The sequence below is a fragment of the Capra hircus genome, chromosome 11 (genome assembly GCF_001704415.2).
Source record: "Capra hircus breed San Clemente chromosome 11, ASM170441v1, whole genome shotgun sequence".
Classification (NCBI taxonomy): domain Eukaryota; kingdom Metazoa; phylum Chordata; class Mammalia; order Artiodactyla; family Bovidae; genus Capra; species Capra hircus.
Genome location: NC_030818.1, coordinates 28,179,121 through 28,202,284, shown reverse-complemented (window position 1 = coordinate 28,202,284; position 23,164 = coordinate 28,179,121). Strand labels below are relative to the sequence as shown.

The 23,164-nt window shown below is 47.6% G+C and overlaps 1 protein-coding gene across 2 annotated transcripts in view; it reads right to left on the bottom strand.

Moving 5' to 3' along the window:
- The window catches only part of PRKCE (protein kinase C epsilon), a 546,886-nt gene that overhangs the window by 24,221 nt on the left and 499,501 nt on the right, over positions 1 to 23,164 (bottom strand). For both annotated transcript variants that reach the window (XM_018055186.1, XM_018055187.1), the window contains exons 13-15: positions 14,375 to 14,513; positions 7,673 to 7,861; positions 4,055 to 4,201 (exon numbers count right to left, since the gene is read on the bottom strand). In XM_018055186.1, coding sequence (XP_017910675.1) covers positions 4,055 to 4,201; positions 7,673 to 7,861; positions 14,375 to 14,513 — 475 coding nt within the window. The remainder of the gene's footprint in view (positions 1 to 4,054; positions 4,202 to 7,672; positions 7,862 to 14,374; positions 14,514 to 23,164) is intronic.

The window sequence follows — 23,164 nt, the reverse complement described above, 5'->3', positions numbered from 1 at the left end:
GATAGGACCTCACTCAGTCTGTTTCCCCAGCACCCACTACCAGACAAAACCAATTCCTTCCTGAATCAGACAGGCAAGATGCCTGCCCTGTCCCCTTCGCCCTCCGCCAACTGCCCAGGGGGCTCAGATTCAGTAGGGCCAGCAGAGCAGTGGAAAGCAGCTCTTCAGCAGGCTCCTGGGGACTGGTGGCATCCTGGTGAGACATCAGCAGGGCATGGGCAGGAAGCAAGTAGAGCAAGCCCAGAACATAGGAGCCCCAGAGTTCCCTCTGGAGCCCCAGGCTCTTGACTGAACACCCTAGAGATCTTCAGCCTGATGAGATGAGGAGTCCGTGCATAGCTTTCCTTGCTTCTGGAACGCATGCCCAGTGTCTTCTTTAGGCCACCACCAAGGTGCATAGCTGGAGATGCTTGATCACAGACGTGTCCCCTCCCTTCTCACAGTGGCTTTTTCCCTTTGACTTGGAGTCTGTCCCTAAGATCTAAGAAACTCCCACTGTCCTTCGCCGCTTGTGATCCACCACCTTGGCCACTTGTTCCCAATGTCAATCCAGTTTTTCTTCCTCTCTCTGTCAAAACCATTCTTCAGTGGTTCTCCTCAGAAGGCATCTGGTGTGTCCTTAAGTTATGTGACACCTGAAGCCCAGGGAGAGCTTGTCCTGTGTTGGAACTCCCTGTCCCATGAGCAAAAGATGACGTCTATGGGGACACACTTCAGCTTCCCAGGGTCTCTCCAACGACTGCTCATATGTGGCTCTGTCTGTGGCTTATACTGATGTAGCTTTTGGAACACAGAGCCCTGCTTACTGCTGGCATCTGAGCCAGGCAGGCCTCCACACCCCTAGGGAGAATCCTGAGATGGTTAGGGGAGGTGATGGCTTATAAACACCTGTGTGATCCACACTGGTCCAACTAGGGCTTTCAGAGATAAGATACAGTATATCCGTCATTGCAGTGGGCTTTAATTCAACTTAAAACTTGTTTCTATTACACATAGCCCACAGATGACTCAGGATGATGCCATTAACATTTTTCAGAGAAGAGTTTTCAATCAAGGGACAGATCTGGGACATCTTTTCAACATGCTAACCAGATGAAGACTGTTCTTTCCCGATTTTAATATTTCTCTGGAGAGAAATCTCTTGTCACAAGGATATAATTGTGATCAGAGATCTAAATAACTTGAATATATCTTGACTGCCCTATAGCTGAGAACTTAGTAAGGGTCAGCATCACTCAGCTGCAAACCTGACCAGCAACACCTCTCGGACAATGTAAGTTTTTATCCTTCCTTCAGACGATGTTCTAATTTCTTCCTTCAAACTGAATTCAAACCAACCAAATAAATGCCCTCTCTCCTGACCCCCCACAGTGTTGAGAGTGACTCTGGAGGCCTGTGGGGGGCGAGCAGGAACATGCCCAGAGGGTCATTTCCAAGGCAATGACGACTCAGTCTCTAGGAATGCTAAACAGTGGGAACGTGCTGGGAGCTCCTGGACGGCCCCCAGAAGCCTACTTGAGCCCCTCAGCAAAGGAAGCAAGTAGAGTCCTGCCCTCTGGTCCCAGGTTGGGGCTGTCGAGAGGCCCAGGGAAGGGAAGCACCGGGCTCTTGCATTCTGCATGGACAGAAAGAACCCCTGACCCAGGATGGACTTCTACTGCTGATTCCTGGGGAGCCATCACCCCCTGTCCACAGGAGTACCCAGCACCCACACCCCTGGCCAGGGCCCGGGCTACAGCTAGCAGAAGGCTACAGCTCAGCCTTCTGGTTCATGTCCCCCCACCGCCCCCTCGTCTGTATCCTTGTCCATCCTGTAGGCCATAGAAACTGCACATCTGTCCTTCCTGCCCTCACCTCTCTCTGGGGAGGCCAGGGACTGCTCCAAGTGTCCCTGCTCTCAGGTGTGCCCTTTTAGTGCGCTCAGAGTTCAGACTGGAGGGTGGAAGCCCCAGGCATTGCTGGGGCTTTGGGAAGAGATCCTAGAGACCAGCACTTCTCGGGGCTTATTTGGCTATCTCAGAGTAATTGCCTCCACTGGATCCGAGTGACAGTCGGCCACCAGACCACTCCAGAGAAAGATTCTGCTCCATGGATTCATCCTTTAAAGCTTCCTTGTGCCTTTTACCACAAAGAGCTTCCTGAATTCCGTGCTCCCCTGTGGGCTCTCTGCAAAGATTCCCTGCCTGCCTTTGCCCCACCCAGACCCTGGTTCCTTTCATACCCCTTGCTGATGGTGGTCCCCTGGGGCTTGTCCCCTCCAGCCTGTACCCCTAGGAGGGGCTGCTCCTCCAGCCATGCCCCTTTGCAAGCCTAGCAGGAAGTCCTTTTGTTGACCTGGCCTCTAGATTGGAGTTCAAGTCATTCTGCAGACCTGCACTACTTGACTAGGCTCTGTGCTCATCCTGGGTTCCTCTTTGTTGGGCCTAGATTCCTTACTCAGGTCTATTTCCCAATTTTCTTTGAGTTTGATCAACTTAGATTAAACCTAAAATAAGTTTCTCCTCCTCTGCCTGGCCTCTGGTCTCCTGACCGCCTCATTTTGTCTGGGGAAACTTGTCAGTTTGTCTTGTTCTAAAAGACCACCTGCAGAGACCCTAGGGATGAGGTGGGGCAGCCTTGCAGCAGGCTAGCATGTGCCATAAGCCCTGTTCTGAGCTCACATCACAGGCTTAGAACAGCAGCCCTCAGAGCTGTGGGTGATGTTATCAAAGAAAGAAGGTAAACCTGAACTTAGCCTGTTCCAGGCTGTATGTCAGCCAGAGAAAATCATAAGAACTCAAAAGGAAGCAAACAAAGAATGGTGATGGGGCCATGTCCAGGGACCGTCCACCTGTATGCTCTTGTCTAGCCGAGGCCTGGATCACACCCTTCAGCTGAATCTTACCCCCAACATGAAATATTTCTAAGGTCCCTGCACTGTCAACCATTGCTCCCCAGAAAACCTCCTGGAATATAGTGGATTTCCTCTCTGATGATTCCCAAGGCACAGGAGGGTCGTTTTTATATATGGAAGTGATGGAGAAGGAGTCCTCTGACAGAATGTGGGGTGACTGAGGGCTGACTGGATAATCACAAGCCTTCGCTGCCCAAGACCCCAGCCCCACTACTCCGGGGCTCTGCCCTGTAACTTCATTACACAGCCCCCCTTCACTCCCAGAACACTAGCTAGCTGGTTACCCAAAACTTCATCTAAATGATTGCTTCATCAGGCTAGGATGCAAGAGAACTAAGGGTTTCCCCTTATACACACACACACACACACACACACACACACGGATATGTGTGCATACACATGCACACGCATGCTTACACACCCACTCTCTAACTTTAAGGAAAGCACCTCTGACCCTTTTCCCTTCCAGAGGCAGGTCACTGCCACAATGTGGTCTCTGCTTTCTGAGTCAAGCCTGGACTCGACAGGCCTATTCCTCTTTCTAACCTCTGAGCTTCAAACACAATGATTGCACCTTCCTCTGACTGGCATGGTCACAACAGGCAAAAGGACCTGGAAGAAGTGTGTGCTGAGGCTGAAGAGAAGGCAGAAGGGAGAGTGGGTCAAAGAGGGCGGAGACGAGGTCTAAAGAAATGGCATCTCACAGAGCCGGGCTCCACGGGCTGCTCTGGGGACAGTCCTCTTCAAATGTCCCCCTCTGAGTCTCAGCCTCAGGGCTAGCTCCAAACAATGACTGCGACTATCACTGAGTTAATATTTTTCTTTAAATTGATTCATTTAAAAAAAAGTTTATTTATAAAGAAACTTTGTATCTCTACCACACATAGAAAATCAGTATTGCCTACAATTTTGGTCAAGATAAATAAAATTTGATTAAAGTACAAAAGGTTCCTCTGTGTCCCATGTAAGTCATCATCTTGGTTATAGCTATTGGTTATGTATCTTTGACAGTAAACCTCCAGGGTCAACGAGACTCTTTTAGGGCGTCTCTTGGTGACCTTCCGCCCTTGTCATCTTGGTTGTGAAATGTGCCCAGACCCTCATCTCTGTGCACAGATGCCACGCCCACCCCCGGTGTGCACAAGCTACAGGCCTACTTACAATGCGAGGTTTGAAAGGCGGCTTGATCTTCTTCTGCTCCAGGAGCAGCCAGTCAATCTCCTTGAAGAACGGGTGCTGCTTGATGGCCTCCTCACCGTTCTGCGCCACCACGCAGCCCAGGCGCTTGTGGGGGTTCTTGGTCATGAACTGGGGGGATGAAGACAGAGAGAGAATCAGGAACAGAGGCCCGGCAGGCACAGGCACTGAGGCGAAGGTGGAGCTCAGCCAAGGCAGAATCTTTGTCACCTCCCAAGCCCACTTTCTGTACTTTCAGGAGCTTCACCCCTCAGGGTACTCTTTCATTCTTAAGTAGGACTTACTATGCGCCAGCCACCGCTCTACACATATCATATACATATACTGACTCATTCCATGCAATGCAGCCTTCTGAGGGACTAAAACGATCCCTACTTTATAAGTGAGGTAGTTAAGGCTCAGAGAAGTTAATTAACTTGGCCAAAGTCAAACAGTCAGTGAGGTATCAAGTCAAGATTAGGAACTTAGACTTTTTCTAACCCTCTGATTTCCCCTCAGATTCTTAACTCTTCTCATCAGGGAGACTGAAGTCTGATAACCTCATACTAAGAGGTCAACAGCCCTTTTGGAGGTAAGGAAAGAAGACCAGATATTCATATTAAGGTCAGTTTTCAAAGGCACCTCCTCCCCTTTCCTTTTCCTGGATGTAGGCCCTCCTACTTAAAAAAAAAATTTTTTTTTGAATTTGTAATTGCTAGCACAAAACCCAATGTAGATTAACAGATAAAAAACAGGAAAAAGAAAGGCTTATTGCTTTCAATGCTTGTCTGTAAAAACCACATTGATGTGTTTTGTACTTTTTGGCTGGTGTCCTGTGAACTCATACACCCAAGTGAAATTACTATTCCTACTAAATGAGTCAGTCCTGATGGCAAATGCGAATTTAATTGAGTAGATGTATAAAAATATCACCTTGAAAAAAAATCAGTGCTGGTAGGTGGAAACATTTCTGACAGCCAACCAAAATAAAGGTAGTAGTGTGTGTCTGCATGGTGTCAGAGGCTGAGTGTTATATCTCATGGGGTGAAGACTGAGAGTTTAAACAAAGGACCTTAAGAGGACAAAGTATAAATTAAATTCAGAGGGATAAATCTATAGTGATGGCATTTCGGGTTTCAGCAAGGGAGGGTTTCCTGGGTAGCAAGAACTTCCTACTGACTCCTGCCTGGCACTGCTGAAGCCAAAGAATCTTACCTGGGCAGAGATAAGATGGTGAAGGGGTGCTGGGTAGATGCTTCTCGTTTATTTAAATTATAATTTGTCTAAATTTTTTTCTCCATTGTGAGCGCTATAATATAGGCATCAGTCCTATCTTCCCAGCATCTGGCTCAGTGCCTGGCTCCCAGTATGCACTCAGTACATTGAGATGAGTGAACAGCGGGTTGAAGGCTGGGCCTCAGGGCACAGGGCTGAGGAAGGGAGGAAGCAGGACCGCTACGCACTGTTGCACAGGTGGTGCACTGCATAACTCTATGGTGCAAAAGGCTTCTGGAGAGTTCTGCACGTAGGCAGCAGCCCTCAAGAGACACGGCTCAATGGCCAGAGTCATGGAAAACCTGGCCTGGCCCTAGAGTCAAGCGACAATGTGAGGAAGTGAAGTGTTCCAAGGCCGAGGGAGTAGAAGACTTCTCCTTGCTCCCTCAGCTCTTCCTGTCCTCCCACTTCTGGGAGGGGAAGTATCAGCGCCATGGATAAGCACACAGGTTTTAGCGTCTCAGGAAGCTGAGCCCAAGCCAGAGTCTCGTCTTTTCCCAGACATTTCGCCCTCACCAACCAGCTGACACAGGCGCAACCTCCTTCTTCTCAGTCTCTGCAGGTTGGAGTTTCCTCTGTGCTGATGGCAGTTTGGACTGGATACTTCTTAGCTCTGGGGGCTGTACAGTGCAGGGTGTTTAGCTACTTCCCTGGCTTCACCCACTAGATGCCAATAGCACCCCTCCCCTCTAAGTTGAGACAACTAAAACGTCTCCAGACATTGCCAGATGTCTCCGGGGGATGATGGAAGTGTGGGGGGCTGGGAGGGGAAAGGGCAGAACCATCCCGAGGTGAAGACCACTGCTCTGATCATTCATGATGAAACGGCCCATCCAGGGCAGCGGCAGGGTGCTTACTGGAAGGTGTGTCAGGTTGGTGTCTGGGGCCCAGGGTGAGCGATCAGCTCTGCTGAGGGCATCCTAGCTGCCTCAGGTGCTACAGGGTCTTCTTTTGCCAGCTCCTGGCATAGTGTCTGGCACATCCAAATGCCCAATAAATAGGTGTTGAATAAATGAGTGAATGAACATATTCTCTTTGCTTCCTTCACTGCTCGTAGCCCAATGGTGACCACCTATGGATGTGTTTCTTAACTTATTTCCCACCTTCTCCTGCTGGATCACAGGCTCCACAAGGCAAGAATGATGGCTGTTATACTCATGCAGCATCTAGCACAATGCTAGAGGAAAATACTCAACAGACAGTTGTTCATTGAATCAAGGAACTGGAGGGAGGGAGATGAAGAGAAATGGATGTGGGAGGGAGGGAAGGAAGGAAGATGAGAGAAAGAAGGGAAGAGGAAGGAAACAGTGAACTGCAGAAAGAGGCAACATGTTCGGATGTAGCATTTTCCAAAACATGGTACCTCCAGACACCTGTGAGATGATTTTAGGCCTTTTTACTATTTTTATAGGATGATTTATGTTAATCAATTATGGCAAGCAATACTGATTTTCCATTTATGATAGGGATATAATATTTCTGTATATATACAATTAGGTAAATATTGGGACTTGACTTGGAAAACAAGAAAAATAAACCATGATAGAGCAGGTATTTTGGTACGGCGAATGTTGGGACTGCGGCATGCTGACTCTGAACTTTGGGGTGTTCTGATGGGTGAGAGGAGCCAGGAACAGAATTTAGGGTTCCTGGGTTGTCATGGCCTCAACCCAGTGGGGTGACCCTCCCCAGGTAAACTGGTCTGTTTACACGCCCTGCACCTCACCTCCCCGAGCATTCCCAGGGGGACAGATAACTTCATTTACTTGCCGTAGTACAAGTGTCTCAGTGTTGTCGCCATGGTTGTACTGAGCAAGTGCTAAGCATTATCATCTGTAAGGGACTATTTTGCGGCACGGGAAAGGCTATTACATCTGAATCCATTGTGGTCTCAGGGGTCTTGAGAGGACACACCTTTTCTGATCAGTGTCACTGTTGACGACACAGGTATACAGCGTCTCCCCCTCCTCACCTTTCTCTCTTCCCCGTTGCATGCCCCAGAGGTAGACAGGCATGGGTGGCAGATCAGGAAAGGGGGTACTGCCCCCAGAATGTGAGCAGTAGGGGTGACCCCAGCACCAGTGGGGTTGGTTCTCCCCCTCTGCAGCTCTGGAGGACACACAAGTGCACAGAGCTTTCCTCTGGGAATGCAGATGTGGTGTCCCTGGGCTCAATTTCTCAACAGCAGCCCCTGCAGTGGACCTGAACTCCCAGTGGTGACTGCCCTCCACCCCTTCTGTTGGGCAGTGAGCAGAGGTGGGATGGGGAAAGGGGTGGGGGCGGGGGGAAGGCGGGGGAGCAGAAAGAGGGCAGGGGCCGATGACTCACAGCTTTCAGGATGCTGACCGCCTCCTTGCTGAGCCAGACCGGGTAGAGCACGTCGTCGTGGAGGATGGACTCAAACAGATCGTCCTCGTTGTCAGCCTCGAAGGGGGGCTGCCCGGCCATCATCTCGTACATCAGTACCCCCAGGGCCCACCAGTCCACTGAGGGGCCGTACTCCAACTCCTGCAGGATCTGTTCGGGAGATGGGCAACATCAGGGCCCCCCTGCAGGCTGCCCCCGCCCAGGCCACGCCTGCACCACAAGCGGCCTTGCAAAGACCTGGGTTTCTATTTCCAGCTTGTTCTTCCATAGAGTAGGGCTGCCTTATAAAAATTTGGGTTCTAAATCAGCTAGTTTAGTGAAAATTGAGTTTGAGAGGCACAGCGTAGGGGCCAGGTTTCCAGAGTCAACACCCACAGTCTGCCTTGCAGTGGGAACAAATTACAGCTTCTTTGCTTGAGTACCAGATGAAGTTCCTCACCTGCATGGAGGGCCATGTGAAAGAATTGTGCATATTCTCGACACTAAAATCACAATGAGTGAGTGCAGCAAATTTAGGTCTCCCCTCACTAAACAAGGGTGATCAGAACCTCAGTCCTCTTTAGATAGTGACAACGCTGAATTCACAGAGCCCTGGGCTCTTGGAAAAGAAACTACAGTTAATAAATCTCCCCATCTGTTGTGTTCTAATCATAAAGGACCACTCTATGCTCTTGCATATTCTGAGAAAAGACCCATTTCTATTATTGTTCATGACTTTCCTAAGGCTTGCTGACAAATCATTTTCCTTCCTTTATGAAGCCCCAGAACCCCTTTGAAAAATGATTGAGTGCTATTTTACCTTTATAACAGTTTTTACACAGATTATTTTCTTTTTCCTAATTTACTGGTGAAAAAATTAAACATTTAATTAAGTGACTTGCAGGAAATAAAGCCAGATTTATGCACTCATTCCAATCTTACTTCAGATTTGACTAAGTTCAAAGTTTATGTTTTATCCATTACTAAATATTGTTAAACATGACACTAATCTGCTTTGTGGTATATTCATTATAATTAGCTCACAATTTTGTGCTCAAACATATAATAAACTCCATCAATTTCTTACCATATTATTTCACTTATTGCTTGTTAGTTTCACACTGAGAAAACTAAAGAGGTATAGATTTTAATTAGCTTAACATGCAGGTTTGTTTTGTCAGTGATCCTTGCATATTGAGTGGATTCCCTCCTTTTTCGGAGAAGGCAATGGCACCCCAATCCAGTACTCTTGCCTGGAAAACCCCATGGATGGAGGAGCCTGGTAGGCTGCAGTCCACGGGGTCGCTAAGAGTTGGATACAACTAAGTGACTTCACTTTCACTTTTCATTTTTATGCACTGGAGAAGGAAATGGCAACCCAGTCCAGTGTTCTTGCCTGGAGAATCCCAGGGACGGGGGAGCCTGGTGGGCTGCCGTCCATGGGGTCGCACAGAGTCGGACACGACTAAAGCGACTTAGCAGCAGCAGCCGCCCTCCTTTTTATTTCAGGCATTCCATAAAATTCTCCCTATTCCAAGAGCCCAGTCAAATCCTGGTTGTCTGGTGCATTTTGTCTTTGCATTTTTCTTTGACAAATCCTCCAAATAAGGACTTGTCACTTCTCTTATCTATGTTCTCTTTGCCTCTTCCTCCAAGTATATGCAGTCAGAGTCACTCAGGTTACATGCACTTAGTACCTGATGCTGAAGACATGCTGACATCAGCTTCCTGCAGAATGGTGTGTGAGGACTGAAGTTTTACAGATGGAATCAGAATGTCAGTGCAGGAGGGGAACTCTGAGTCGAGAAGCTGCAGAGCTTTTGGAAAAGCAAGTAAACTCCCCCTCCTAGTTTTTCTGCAGTGCTGGCCAGGGGCTAGAGATAGAAGATCAACCAGGAGGTACCTAATTTCACCCCAAGTTTGGCTTTACATTTCTGGGTGATCTCAAGCCAGACAGCTGACTTCCTCATTTATCATATGAGGCTCAGATCCTCAGCTTAACCTCACAAGATTAATTAAGATGGAAGATTCCGAAAGCCTACTGCAGATACAAAGCTCTATATAATTGGAGTGAGTGAGTGAGTGAGTGAAGTCGCTCAGTCGTGTCCGACTCTTTGCGACCCCGTGGACTGTAGCCCACCCGGCTCCTCCATCCATGGGATTCTCCAGGCAAGAATACTGGAGTGGGTTGCCATTTCCTTCTCCAGGGGATCTTCCCGACCCAGGGATTGAACCCAGGTCTCCCGCATTGCGGGCAGACGCTTTAACCTCTGAGCCACCAGGGAAGCCCAATATAATTGGAAGGTGGTACTAAATCTAATTTTACTTCTACAAGACTTCATCTCCATGTGTGTGTGGTATGTAGCATGTCAGTGATGTGCAGTTGGCTCCGAGCAGAAAGAATGCTGGGTTGTCCCCACTGCTAAGGAAGTGATGTTCCCACTCCACAGTGATATTTTCTTCTTATCGGTCAGCAGGACCAGGCGTGGTGCTGCCCAGAGACAGTGGGGCAGGTGAGAGGTCATCTCTGATTGCTCTCAGTGCTATCATTCTATAAAGAATTCCAAAAAGTGAAGGGAGCAGGAGCACGACTGGAGTGCACATCCTCAAAGGGGATATATTCTGAAGACACCTCCCCAGATGGCAACGGTCACTCCAGCCTGTGGGTCACCCCAGGCAGGTAACATTCTCAGGTCACCTATTTCAGAATGAAGGTCCAGCTCAGTTCTCAGATCACCAGACAGAAGACGAGGTTGAACTCAGGTATCTGGACTGTCTGGGGTCTGCTCAAAATGCCCTTCTCAAGGTTGCAGACTGCTTGGGATTAAATCAAAAGGTGGGAGAAGCATTTCGACAATAGTAAAAAAAAAAAAATGCTCATTTTAGGACTCTTTAGAACTTAGAATGAAAAGGAATGTGAGCAAATGCAGCCAACTTTAAATTATTTGGGGCTGGTAATCTGCTTGGTTAGGACCTTTGATCTCTTAGTCCAGTGGTCAGTACATGGTATCTGAAAGGTCAAAGATATAGGCTCCACTGAGAAGCCAGTAAAGCTGCTCGGTGCTAAAGCCAAAGTCTGAGCCTCCCTCAACCTTGAAAGACCCAGAGCCCCAGCCTGGCTCACTGTGGTACCACCTTCAAGGTCATGGTTATCACCAAAAGCTTTCCTCCAAAAAGATTTCCTGGATTTCTCCAACCTTTCTCCTAGTTTCTGGCACCCTAAGACCTCTGGCCTTAAGATTTGACAGGCACTTTCCACATACCATCATGATTTTAGCCATTTTTTTTTTTCATGGTCAACTATCTCCCCAGGGCACCCATAAGCCACCAGAGGACAGGGGCTTTACCAGTTCTCTGGATCTACTTGTGACTGTTTCCAGCACTCAGGGAGACTGGCTGCCAGCTGTGTCTACTGTGCATATCTTCCAAGGCATGCTCCCTGCTCTCCTGGGCTCTGGGGACCCTGGTGCTAAGGTAGCTACCTGCTAACCTCAGGGCAGGGCTGGTATAGCTGGGTGTGGTGGGGAGGTAGCTTCCAGGTGACCCTGTGTGTGCTCAGACAGGATGGTGCTAGGGAAACCACCAGAGCTGCACTGCCCGCCCTTCCCCTCCAGGGGCTTCCTGTTTGGGGTGGCATCTTTAATAAAATCCTCCTCAGGTTTGACCCTAATTATCTGCTTCTAAATCACCTTGTCATGGATGGAGCTGGTGAGAAGGCAAGTCTTCACATGCCATGGGAGGGTACCTGGCACGGCAGCCAACCCCTAGATGGGTCAGAGCTGGGGAAGAAGAGCAGGCACTGGGCCTAAAGATGCCAGGCACTTCCCAGGGCTGGCCACCATTGTCTGGGGAGCAGGTGAGGAGATAGGGGAGGGGTTGCCATGGAGGTCAGCCAAGGGCATGTGGTGGGAAGAGAAGCCTCAGGGTAGAGCCAGTGCCTCAGAAGGTGTCTCTGGTTTCAGGGTTAGCCAGGCACCTCACAACCCCTCCTATTTGGATACAGGCTTATGCTTTCTGAAGCATTTCCATGCTCTAATTGCATTAGATTCTCAAAACGCTTGATGAGGCAGCTAGGGCAGGAATTATCATTCCCATTTGAAAGATGAGGAATCTGAGGGTCAAAAACATTTTGAGACTTGGTCAAGGTCACATGGGGGCTTTCGTGGTTAAGTCCAGCCTGGATTCTCAACTCTTAGTACTGTGCTTTGCCCACCCCACTGCATGGCCCAACAACCATGATGATTGTGATGGAGCCACTGCTGACCCAGTACTTACTGTGGTCTGGGCACTGGGCTAAATGCCTTAGCAGCATAATTTCATTTAACCTTCTCAGTGACCCTTTGATAAAGGTAGCAATGCCCCTATCAGCTAGAATTTGCCTACAGTAAGGCCAGGAATCGCTTGGCATTTCACACAGAGGGGTGACGCTGCGTAGTCGACACAAGTGCAGAGCGAGAAGGCACAGTGTCTGGGTCCCTATAAAACAGAAACCACAGTTATCCACTGGGAGTTTTGCCAGTGGATTGCCTTTCATCCAAGTCGTGTGGGTGTTCTGTTCATCATAAAGTGAATGTTTGTCTTGGGCTGGGTCCTTGACTGCTACACTAGGCCGTCGAGCCTTTGACTCTGACATCAATTCACAGAGGGCCTAGAACCAACCATTCTGATGATAAAGAGTGAATGAGAAAGGTGGTGGAAAATCAGGTCTCAACTGAGAGCCCTCGCTTTCAATTTCTCCTTGAAGGTTAAACTCCTAATGTTTCCGCTAAAAGAACTTACTAGTAGAGGCAGTCTGAAATTTCTATTCTTCAGATCTTTTAGAAGACAGAGGTTCCAGTGAGACTTTACCTATTACCATCCTCACTCTGCGAACCTCCCCAGGCCTCCTTGTGTCTTATCTGGGCTGTAAAAAACTCTCAGCCAATCTTCTCTGGCCCTCTGGCTTCTGATCTACATTCCTGTTGCCTGTCTTCTTTCTGGGACAGGTCTGATGATGCCCCTCCCTCCACTGGGAAACCTTCAGGGGGTCCACAGATCCTATAGAATAAAGGCCACTTTCCTTGGTCCTTTTTCTTAATCTTGTTCATTACTAAGAGCACTAAGAAACCCTTTGTTCTGGCCATACTATCTTCCTTTCTAAAAAAGGCCAAGAATGTTCTCATCCCCCAGGCTTTGCTCATGTTGGAGTATTACAAGTCCTTATTTATTTATTTATTCATTCAACAAACCATTACTAAGAGACTGATTTGTGTGCCAGAGATTAGAAACAAAGTCTCTGCCTTAAAGGATTCAGAGCCCAGGGATACTGAATCTCCTCCCCTGCCCCACACCCACCCCAACCCTTCCTGTTGTTTTCGGGAATGCCCCCCCCCCTCCCCCCCGCCACTGCATACCACCAAAGGAAATCCTGCTGACTCTCTGCAACTCAATTCATCCACCAGGTGCCCTAAGAAACCTTCCCTGAGTCCTGAGGTTACCATCTTGTGTACCTATTTATTCTGCTTAACTAGCTGTCACTCTCTTGAGACACAAAGGCCTTTTAGGAGAGCCACCAGGGTCTCAGTAATTCTTCATCCTCACACCACTTTGTGTCTCGCAGGTGCTCAAACAGTGCCCACTGGAAAGAAATGAAATCTGGCTGCGCTAACTCCTACTCACCATGGACAATGCTTAAAGGGGACTAGTACCTCCTTCTTACCTCACATGTTTCAGAACCCTTGAGACCATTTTTACTAAGTATCTGTGATAGACTTCCATAAAAGGCAACCCATTGGTGAGGCTCACAGTGAACATCTCTGATCTCCATTAAAATAAGGCTTAGATGCTCTCTTCTTCCTGCTCCACCTTGTGTGCCTGCTATGCAGAATCCATGATACCTTAGAAATGGCAGCTAATTTTTGGTTTTGCTGTGGGCAATTAAAGCTGTATAGCTTAGCTCTGCCTTTATCAATGGTGCTCCTTTAGTCTGGTTATTTAAAAGTGAAAACAGAGCTTTCCTGGTGGATCAGTGGTAAAGAGTCCTCCTATAAATGCAGGAGACACAGGTTAAATCCCTGACTGGGGAGGATCCCACATGCCATGAAGCAACTAAGCTTATGTGCCACAACTACTGAGCCTGCGCTCTAGAGCCCAGAACTGCAGCTACTGAAGCCCACGTGCCCTAGAGCCCGTGCTCTGCGATGAGGAAGCCATCGCAACGAGGGGGCACACATCACAGCTAGAGAGAGCCCCTGCTCCCTGCAACCAGAAGAAAGCCTGTGCAGCCACCAAGATCCAGGACAGCCAAACTAAATAAATAATTAAAAAGTAAAACCCAGTACTACCTTAAGAAAAGTAAAAACAATAATACAAGTCAACAAACATTGCTTGGTCCTAGCTTTGTGATGGTTCTGGACTGGGATGAGATGGGATGCTCAGTGAGGGCCTGGCTAGCTTCAGGGAATGGCCTGTTATTCTGAAGCCCAGCCTGCACAAGCAGTTCACCGTTCTCTCCTCATCACCACCACTTCCTTATGGAGAAATCGATATGCCTTTTACCTTTCCTTTTTTCCCTCCTCCCTGGAATTCTTCCTGGTTTTCCACAGCCTTCACCCAGCACTGCTAGATGACCCCAACACATGAGGATGAACTCAGGCCTCAGCCCTGGCAGTGGGAGGAGGTAGCCCCTTATCTTCATGGTCTTACCTCGGGAGCAATGTAGTCGGGTGTCCCGCAGAAAGTGGTGGTCGTCACACCGTTCAGAATCCCTTCCTTGCACATCCCAAAGTCAGCCAGCTTGCAATGACCTTCTGCATCCAGAAGGATATTGTCCAGTTTCAAATCCCTGTAAGACAGGGCAGAGCCACATGATTAGTGCTTCACTCATCCCAATATGACCTTTCCAGTTGGAAAGAGATGCACATCTCAGGGAAGCCTGCTACAGAAAGGGAAGTCTTCCAGGAGGCTTTACCTGCCAACAACCGACCTCTCACCCACAGGGCTCTCACCCATACGGCCACCCCCTCAAAGATGACCCCTATTCACTCCAACACGAGGGAGGAATTTCTGTAACCTCAGGAATGTCTAAACCCTGCTTTGGTTTAAAAAAGTCAGCAGCTATTCATTGAAACACTACTATATGTGGAAATTTGTATTATTCAGATCATGAGTTAATCATAGGAATCAGCTGGAAGGACAAGACTGACATATTGAAACCAGGGAAGCAGATAAAACACATAAGAACCAAGTGCTAGTTTACAAGGCACTATGTGAGCTATTGTTTCCAGTGGGGAGATCATTGATGGCTGGTGTAGGCAGGGGGGGCTTCCAGAAAACTGACTCTCAAGAGAAAGGATAGAACATGAAGAGAAAAGGCGGGAGGGAGGGGAGGGCCAACATGATAGATGCAAAAGGCAACAAGGAGGCCAGAGCACTGGGTCCCAGGATACAGTGAGCTAGGACAGGCATGTTGAAAACAGCCATGAAGAGCCTAGAACACCAGGAAGAAGGAAGCTGAAATTCATGCTGAGGGGCTGAGGATAACTGAAGCCCAGCCTGCACTAGCAGGAAGCATTTGCAAGCTCAGTCTCCTGGGGGCAAGCAGGCCGCGCGGGGGAAGGGTCTGAGTGCAGGAAAGAAGGCACACTAGCTGCAATTCCCAGGACTCTTAAAGCTGGGTGGTTCTCAGGCCTCAGGCAGTACGGCTCCCACACGGCCAGTTCTACAGTTTGGGGTTCCACATAAGATCTCACATATAACCTAGGATTCTGGATGATAAATCCCCTACCAGGCAAGTCAGCAAATTCTAGACCCATCTCATAGAAAGATCCAGATGGAGGTCCTCACCCTGGGTCTCTCTCAGCAGTCACTCTGGGGTGGAGGTGGGGGGTCTTGCAAAGACAGCTGATTCCACAGCACACAGAGCAAGAGGGACCTTTCTCACAGGCCTGCTGGCGTCTGGACTTGAACTCCAGCCACTGTCAGGAATCCAGGCCTGAGTGCAAAGGTGCAGCAGGAAGCACTCTAAGGCTGGCCTGTCTTGCACCCGTGGCCCCATTTCCTCGTACAGCTGGGACTTCTTGAGAAAAAAGAAAGCACATAAAATGTGCTGCTCTAAGCAAATGCCTGGGAACTACAGAAAGAAGAGTGCATCCGATCAGCCGAGCCCCTGGGACCAGGGCTCACCAAGTCCCCTCTCTGGCCTCTGTGTGTGGTCAAGGCTGGGTTCTAGCTGGGGCGATGAGGGTGGGAAATGACGAGAGGAACACAGCCTGGGCTCAGGTAGCCTGGGGGGCAATCACTGCAGGGGTTAGGTCCTGTGCAGGTCTGTAATCTCATGCGCTGGTGGGAAGGACTACTGTGGTGAGTGTGTCAAAGTAGCCCATCTTTAACACCTTTACACATGAGGCAACAGAGAGGGAGCTGGGAGTCCTGCAAACGTGCGAGTGGCTGAGGCTGACTCAGGGCCCCTCCGAGTTAGGGCCCCTACTTGCTCTCTAGACTGGACCTGCTTTTCCAAGACCCACCCCTGCCCATCAGGATCAGCATGGCAACACTCAGGCTGCTAATAACCAAAGCCTGTGGGAAGCGCACCTGGTCATCGACAAACCACAGTCGTATTCTGAACAACTGACCGTTAGGAAGAGCACTCTCTGCATGACAGTGGCAGAAACTAACCAAGGGAAGACGGAAGAGGTAAGTGATTTCTGTAAGGTGACAGGGTGCTAATGGATCTAGAACCTGAAGCTGGGCACCACTGCCTCTGGGTATGACACTCCCCCACCTTCTGGCCTTCTCAGTGACAGATTTTCAATGCCAGCCACCAACCCCAAATTTAAAAGGAGCCCCGCATGCCATTGCTCAAAGCACTCTCTTTGAAAATGCTCATTATGTCACAGGAAAGACTCGTTTGCTTCTGTGTGAATGGAATAGATTCAGTAGATTCTGAGCCAGCCTGAACCTTGCCCTCATTCTGAAAATCGAGACTCAGCATTTCCGGTCCATCAAGCTCAGCCTTTCCTTCGGCTTGGGGCTCCTACTCAGAGTAAGAGAAGGTGAACCTTCAGTTCCTCCCTGTCTCCCATTCTTCTCTGCCCTCCCTTGCCCTGGCCCGGGCACACGTCATCCCTGGGCTCTCTGCCCCTCTGCTTCTAGGAGAGAGAAGCCAATCCTGATGAAGGAAGGCCAGGGCGGCCCCCAGGATGGAGCACATTTTGCTGGCAGCTGCCCCTCTGCTGCGGCGAAGGGAGGACCCAGGCCAAAGCATTTCTTCCTGCTGTCTTGTTTGTGCCTGACATATTCCTCAGATTCCCCCTCTACCGTCTATATTTATCTAAACTTCAACTCCCCACACGAAACCAAGTCCCAGGGAAGACTTCATGATTTATGTTCCTTTCCCTGTAACAGGAAAGATCAGCATAGCTTGAAAGACCCCTGGGTGCCTGAAAGGCCCTTGGTGGAACTCTTTCTCTGGAGGGTCTTCTAGTCTCATTAAAAAGAAAAATACCACAGGGACCAAACATGTCCTGTCTCAGGCTCTCAGTGAGTTCCCAGGTGGGGTTTCAGGGGATGGCAGTGCTCAGGAAAGCCCAGGGCCAGGGTTGCTCAGGTGGAGAAAGAGAGAGGAGGGGAGGGGATGAAGGCTTCCCGGGGAAGAGGGTAGCCTTCATATTCTGCTTACTGTGCACCGGCTGAAGACTGTGGTCCCCTCGTGGTCTCCCTCCCTTCTCCAACCAGCATTGCTGTTCCCTGCCTTTCTACTTGCTCTTCCTGCCCCAGGATTTCTCTCCTCTGGGCTTCTAGTGCTGCCTCTTTCTAGGGATCTCTAAGCTTCCCCAAGTAGAGGGGTCAGAAACAGTCCTTTCCCAGCCTTGCCTTCTCTGCAGTCCAGTTCGCATGGCAGAGTGACTGGACTTTTCCTTTTGAGAGAAATTTCTCCTGGCCCTTGGGTCATGGCTGAACAAGGAGTAGGTACTTGCCAAACTTGGGGACTGACAGCTTTGCAAAGAGGGGCTCCTGCCTAGACATCAATCTTTCTCTATTCAATCCCCAAATACAAGGTCAGGGCACTTTTGAGGACTGGAACACTGTTTATGCAGTTGTTGTTCAGTTGCTAAGTTATGTCTAACTCTTTGCCACCCTAGGTACTGCAGCATGCCAGGCCTCCCTCTTTCGATCTCCCAGAGTTTGCCCAAGTTCATGTCCATTGAATTGGTGATGCCATCCAACCATCTCATCCTTTGTCACCCTCTTCTCCTTCTGCCTTCAGTCTTTCCCAGAATCAGGGTCTTTTCCAATGAGTCAGCTCTTTGCATCAGGTGACCAAAGTATTGGAGCCTCAGCATCAGTCCTTCCAACGAGTATTCAGGGTTGATTTCTTTTAGGATGGACTGGTTTGATCTTGCAGTCTAAGGGACTCTCAAGAGTCTTTTCCAACATCACATTTTGAAATCATTAATCCTTTGGTTTAAGGAGTAGGTTTTTTTTTCTTTTTTTTTAATAATGGAAACAAATACAGCAACATCCCTTTCCCTATATATGAGCCAATGTGACTGGCCTTTATTAAGCTGATCTATTAATAGTTTCACTCAATCTTTTTCAGTTGTTAATACATTCATGTATAAAACTCAAAGTATAAAGGGCATGCAGGAAATATTCTCCCCTCTGCCTCTGTCCCTTCCCCGCTACAGGCAATTGCTTTTAACTTATTCTTGTGCATCCTCTTGGTCACACTTTAGATGTAAATAAGAAAGTGTGAATACACATTCATTTCCCTCCTTTAACTAACTGGGAGCTTGTTATATGCACTCATTTGTACCTTGTATCTTTTACTTATTTACTGAATATATTGGACATCTTTCTGTCTTGGTACATGAAGAGCCTCCAAATTCTTTTCTATGGTTGCATAATACTCCATCATAATTTTGGGGGGCCTGTTTACGATGCTTCTAATATTGTGCTATTATAAATAGTGCTGCTGTGACTTAGCTTGTACCTATGAAATCTTTACATATATGAAGGTACTTGTGCATATATCCTAGAAATTTGAGTCTAGTAGTACAAAAATGTAGATTTTGATGAATGTTGTCAAACTGCTCTCCTTGGAGGCTGAACAATTTATACTTCCAGAAGCGGAGGTGAGAGTTCCTGCTTGCTACCCTGCTGTGTTACCAGGTTTCTGGTGTCTGGTAGGTAAAAGCAGTACCTCAGTATGTATCCTTAGGTTTCTCTGTTAAGTTTGAGCAATTTTCCAATGTCTGAAAGTGCTCTGTATTTTTTTTTTCTCCATGGATTGTCTGTTACCCATTTTCCTTCTGTGGTGTGTGTTTTTGTTGACTGTCAGGAGCTCTTTCTATATTAGGAAACAACCTTTGTGTGGGCTGAGAATTGCAAATGCTTGTGTCGGTCTGCTCTTTGACTTGGACACTGCTTATGCCAGTTCTTGCCAGGCCAATATTATTTTTGATGTAAGTGAATTGATGTTTAATTTTATAGGTTTTAGAGTTTATGTTTTCATTTGAAAGGCTTTGTCCTACCTATTTCAAAGTTATAAAAGCATTCTCCCAAGGTTTTTCACTAGTACTTTTATGCTTTCATTATATACAGATAAGTCTGTGATATGCTTGGAATTTATCTTGATAAAACGTGGGCAATATAGATCCAACTTTGTTTTCAGACTTTTAGTAAAGTGTCCCAGTCCCATATGTTAAGTAGTTCATCTTTTCCTCATTGATTGAAAAACTACCTTTATCAAATACTGGTATTAAATGTTCATATATATTTGGATTTATTCCTTTACTCTTTACTCTATAACATTGATCTGTACCACACTTTTTATATTATTGTAGGTTTAAAATATATTTTAATTGACAGTAGGGCTGGTCCCCTCCTTCTCCCTTTTCAAAAGTTCCTGGCTACTCTTGCTTATTTATTTTTCCATTTGAACTTTAGAATCATCTGTCTAGTTAAAAAAAATTTCTTAGTGATGTTTTTATTGGAAACATGTTTAAAGTTATAAATTAACTCAGGGAGAATTGATCCTTCTGTGATGTTGAGTCTTCCAATTCAATATCATTGTTTGTCTTTCCATTTGTTCAAGTCTCGTCTGTGTCCTGTCGGAGCATTTTAAAGTTCTCTCTCATAGATCTTTTACCTTTTTGTTACATTTCATGGCAGTCTGCCCATGGTCCCAATATTCATTTTCACTTTCTGCCATAGTGAGAGAATGTTGATTTCTTTTAAGCCAAGCACACAGTGATGCAGCTATAAACTAGGATTTATAGCCTTCTTTAGAGCTGGGCATGGTTATGTGACTAGGTTCTAGCCAATCAGATGTGTGAAAGTCTCCTTGAAAGGAAGAGCCTTACTCTTCTTTTTCGTTTCTTCCTCTAGCCTATTACTTGAATGCGGCTGTAATGCCTGGAGTCCTAGCAGCCACCTTTAACCCTGAAGATAAGGACCCTGCCCCAGGAATGGTCACTGGACTACCTATACTTCCAGATAACATTCACATGAAAAAGAAAAAATTGTATTTTATTTAAAGCACTGTTGTCTGGATTTTACATGTTAATTGCAAACTGAATCTACTTCTAAATAACCCAAGTTACTATTTTATATTTCACATTCCTATTGTATACAGTCTTGTCTTCCATTATATTTTCTATCAAGTTACACATGTTTGCACTAACTATTGATTTCTGCTGGCCATTCTGTGCTCTGATGCTATACTGAACTTTTGTTTTTGTAAAGGAGTTCTCCAGTTGATTCTCCTGGCTTTTCCAAATCATCTGCATTAGTGATTATTTTTATCTCTTCCTTTTCAGTGATTATATTTCTAACCCATTTCTTCCATCTGGTTGTATTGACTAGAACCTTGAGAACAATGCTAAAGAACAATGGTGATAGTGAGCACTTTTAGTAGTCCCTGATTTTAGGCAGGGGGGTGCTCCTAGAATTTCTTCCTCAGGCAGAACACACTTGTCACGTGGCACCTGGATGAAGGCTACCTTCCCGTGTTTCTCTACTAGACGGAGGACTGGTGAGAACGTCCATGGAGGCTCTGTTAGTCCCCCAGCTGCTACAGGTCCAAATGGGGTGTGTGGGGACTGGAGGGAAAGAGTTAGGGAGCAGGTCACATACCGTCCCTCTGGTCCACGGTTTCTCACCTTTGGCACATTGGATTGGTATTCGATGCTGGATAATTCTTTGTTGTGGGAGGGCTGTCCTGTGCGTTGTAGGATGTTTGGTAGCATCTCCGGTCTCTACACATTAGATGCTCTTAGTGACCCCCACCCACCAATTCGTAACAACCAAAAATGGCGCTGCTGCTGCTGCTGCTAAGTCGCGTCAGTCGTGTCCGACTCTGTGCAACCCCATAGACAGCACCCAACAGGCTCCTCTGTCCCTGGGATTCTCCAGGCAAGAAAAATGGCTCTAGACATTGTTAAACATCTCCTTGCAGGGCCTCTGGTGGACAACTGCTTCTCAAATTTAAGTCTTAAACAGTGATCAAAAGCTCCAAGATGGCCTGACCCAGATCATGAAGCCAAAGAGGGATTTGGGAGCCATGCTCTGGCTACCAGGAAAGGGTGCATCTGCCTATGGTATCCTCTGCCATTTCATCCTGGGAGACAAGAACCCTGACCACAACAACCCTTCTGGCATCTGGCATCAACAACCACCTTTTTAAATGTATGAAGAAATAAATGCTTAGAAAAGGCGAGTTACTTGCCCAAGGCCTCAGGTTGGTGAGAAGCAATGCTATGCTAATTCCACACAGCTGCCCGTGACCACCTTATGCCAAATACAAGACCCACCTTTGAGCTGAAAATCTCTATCTGCTGCTTGGGCCCAGATCCTTTGGGCTGGGAAAGGAAGGCTTTGTGGTGAGAAGGGGACTACAGAGTCTGAGAGGTCACAGTGGCTGACAGGGGTGGGCTGATTTAGAGGCAGGATGGTATGACCAAGGAGGAGCATAGCTCTCTTCCAAAAATTCCAAAGATAGCAAGAAAGGAAATTCTCTAAACAAGACACCTTAAAAAATTCTATAAAACCTATGGGGATGGCAGGGAGGCCTAGCAGTTGGTTTTAAGGAGGGGAAAAAAAAACCTAACTTTTCTTCTCTGATCAACTATACTAGTTTTTTGTGTTGAAAAAAGGGAAGCAAAGGTCCCTACAATGAATTTGCTGTGAGCTGGGGAAGAAATGCTCTTATGCTGAGGAGAAGTGAGGTCTTTCTACCACATCTGTTAGAGATGGGGCGAGAATAGCAATAGGTCAAATTATACTTTTAACTTTTAACAAAAGTATACTTTTAGCACGACATGGAATCAACTGTTGATATCTCTAGAAATGTATCCACGATAGTTTGAAATACATAATTTGGCTTCTTAGAATTGTACACCCCTACCCGCCCTCCCCATGGCTGTTTATGCACCTAAAGGCCAAGGAAATTGTGGGTGCCTCTGTGTTGTGACCTGAGATGCTGGGGAGGTACCCCCACTTGTCTCTTCCTGATGGACAGTGAGACCATTCTGTACCTAAACCCTAACTAGGCTGCTTTTTAGTTGGATGGTGTTGGACTAGTATCTTTAGGACTCGGCGCTCTTTTCTGTAAAATAAGCAGAACACTGCCATGACTGAATGCTGTAACCAAGGTGAAAGCTCAGGCACAATGCCTGAGACACTGTAGCTACCCCAGTACTCTGCAGGGGTCTCTAACAGTCACTGCTTCAAACCCACTTGCCATGTGAGGGCAAGTCACTAGAACTTTTGAAAAATACTTATTAGCTCGTATTGTGTCTAGAGGAGCCTGATGGGCTGCAGTCCACGGGGTCGCAAAAAGTCGGACATGACAAAGCAACTAACAAGCACATCCTACTGTGTATAAGCCACAGAGAGAGACACTACGGGCTGAAAAATGGAAGCCTGTGCAACTGTAACATATGAGAGAAAGTGACAATTGACACTTGAAGGGGACAGAGACTGAAACGTTCAGTCTAGCCCAGCGAGAAAAATCACAGATTCCTTTACCCTGGGCCTGAGGAATGACACTTGATGGGAACACCTACAGCCCCAGGGGGGAAAACAATGGGAAGAAGGTAGGGACTGAGGGGGGCGGCGTGGGGTGGGGCAACACAGGTGTTTCTAATCAGGACTGCCGTGACAGCTCCCAGACCCTTAGTTAGCAAACTGCTTGGGACCTGGGATCTCCACAGCTGGGAGTGGGGCCCACAGGGTGGTTGTGGTTCACCGCTGTAACCTGTTCCTAAGCTCTGGGCTTACACATCCTTAAGGCTACAACACGCCTTATCTTTCTTACTCACCACAACAGCCCTGGGCAGTGGGTAGCACCACCGCCAACCTACAGATAAAGAACCTGGGGAACACAAAGCTTAGTGACGTGAGTTGGGGTTGGCACTTTAGAAGTTGGGTACAGCCCTCTTTTCCTCCCACAGCACCATCTCGACTGAAAATGTCATTCTTTGCCATTTGTAA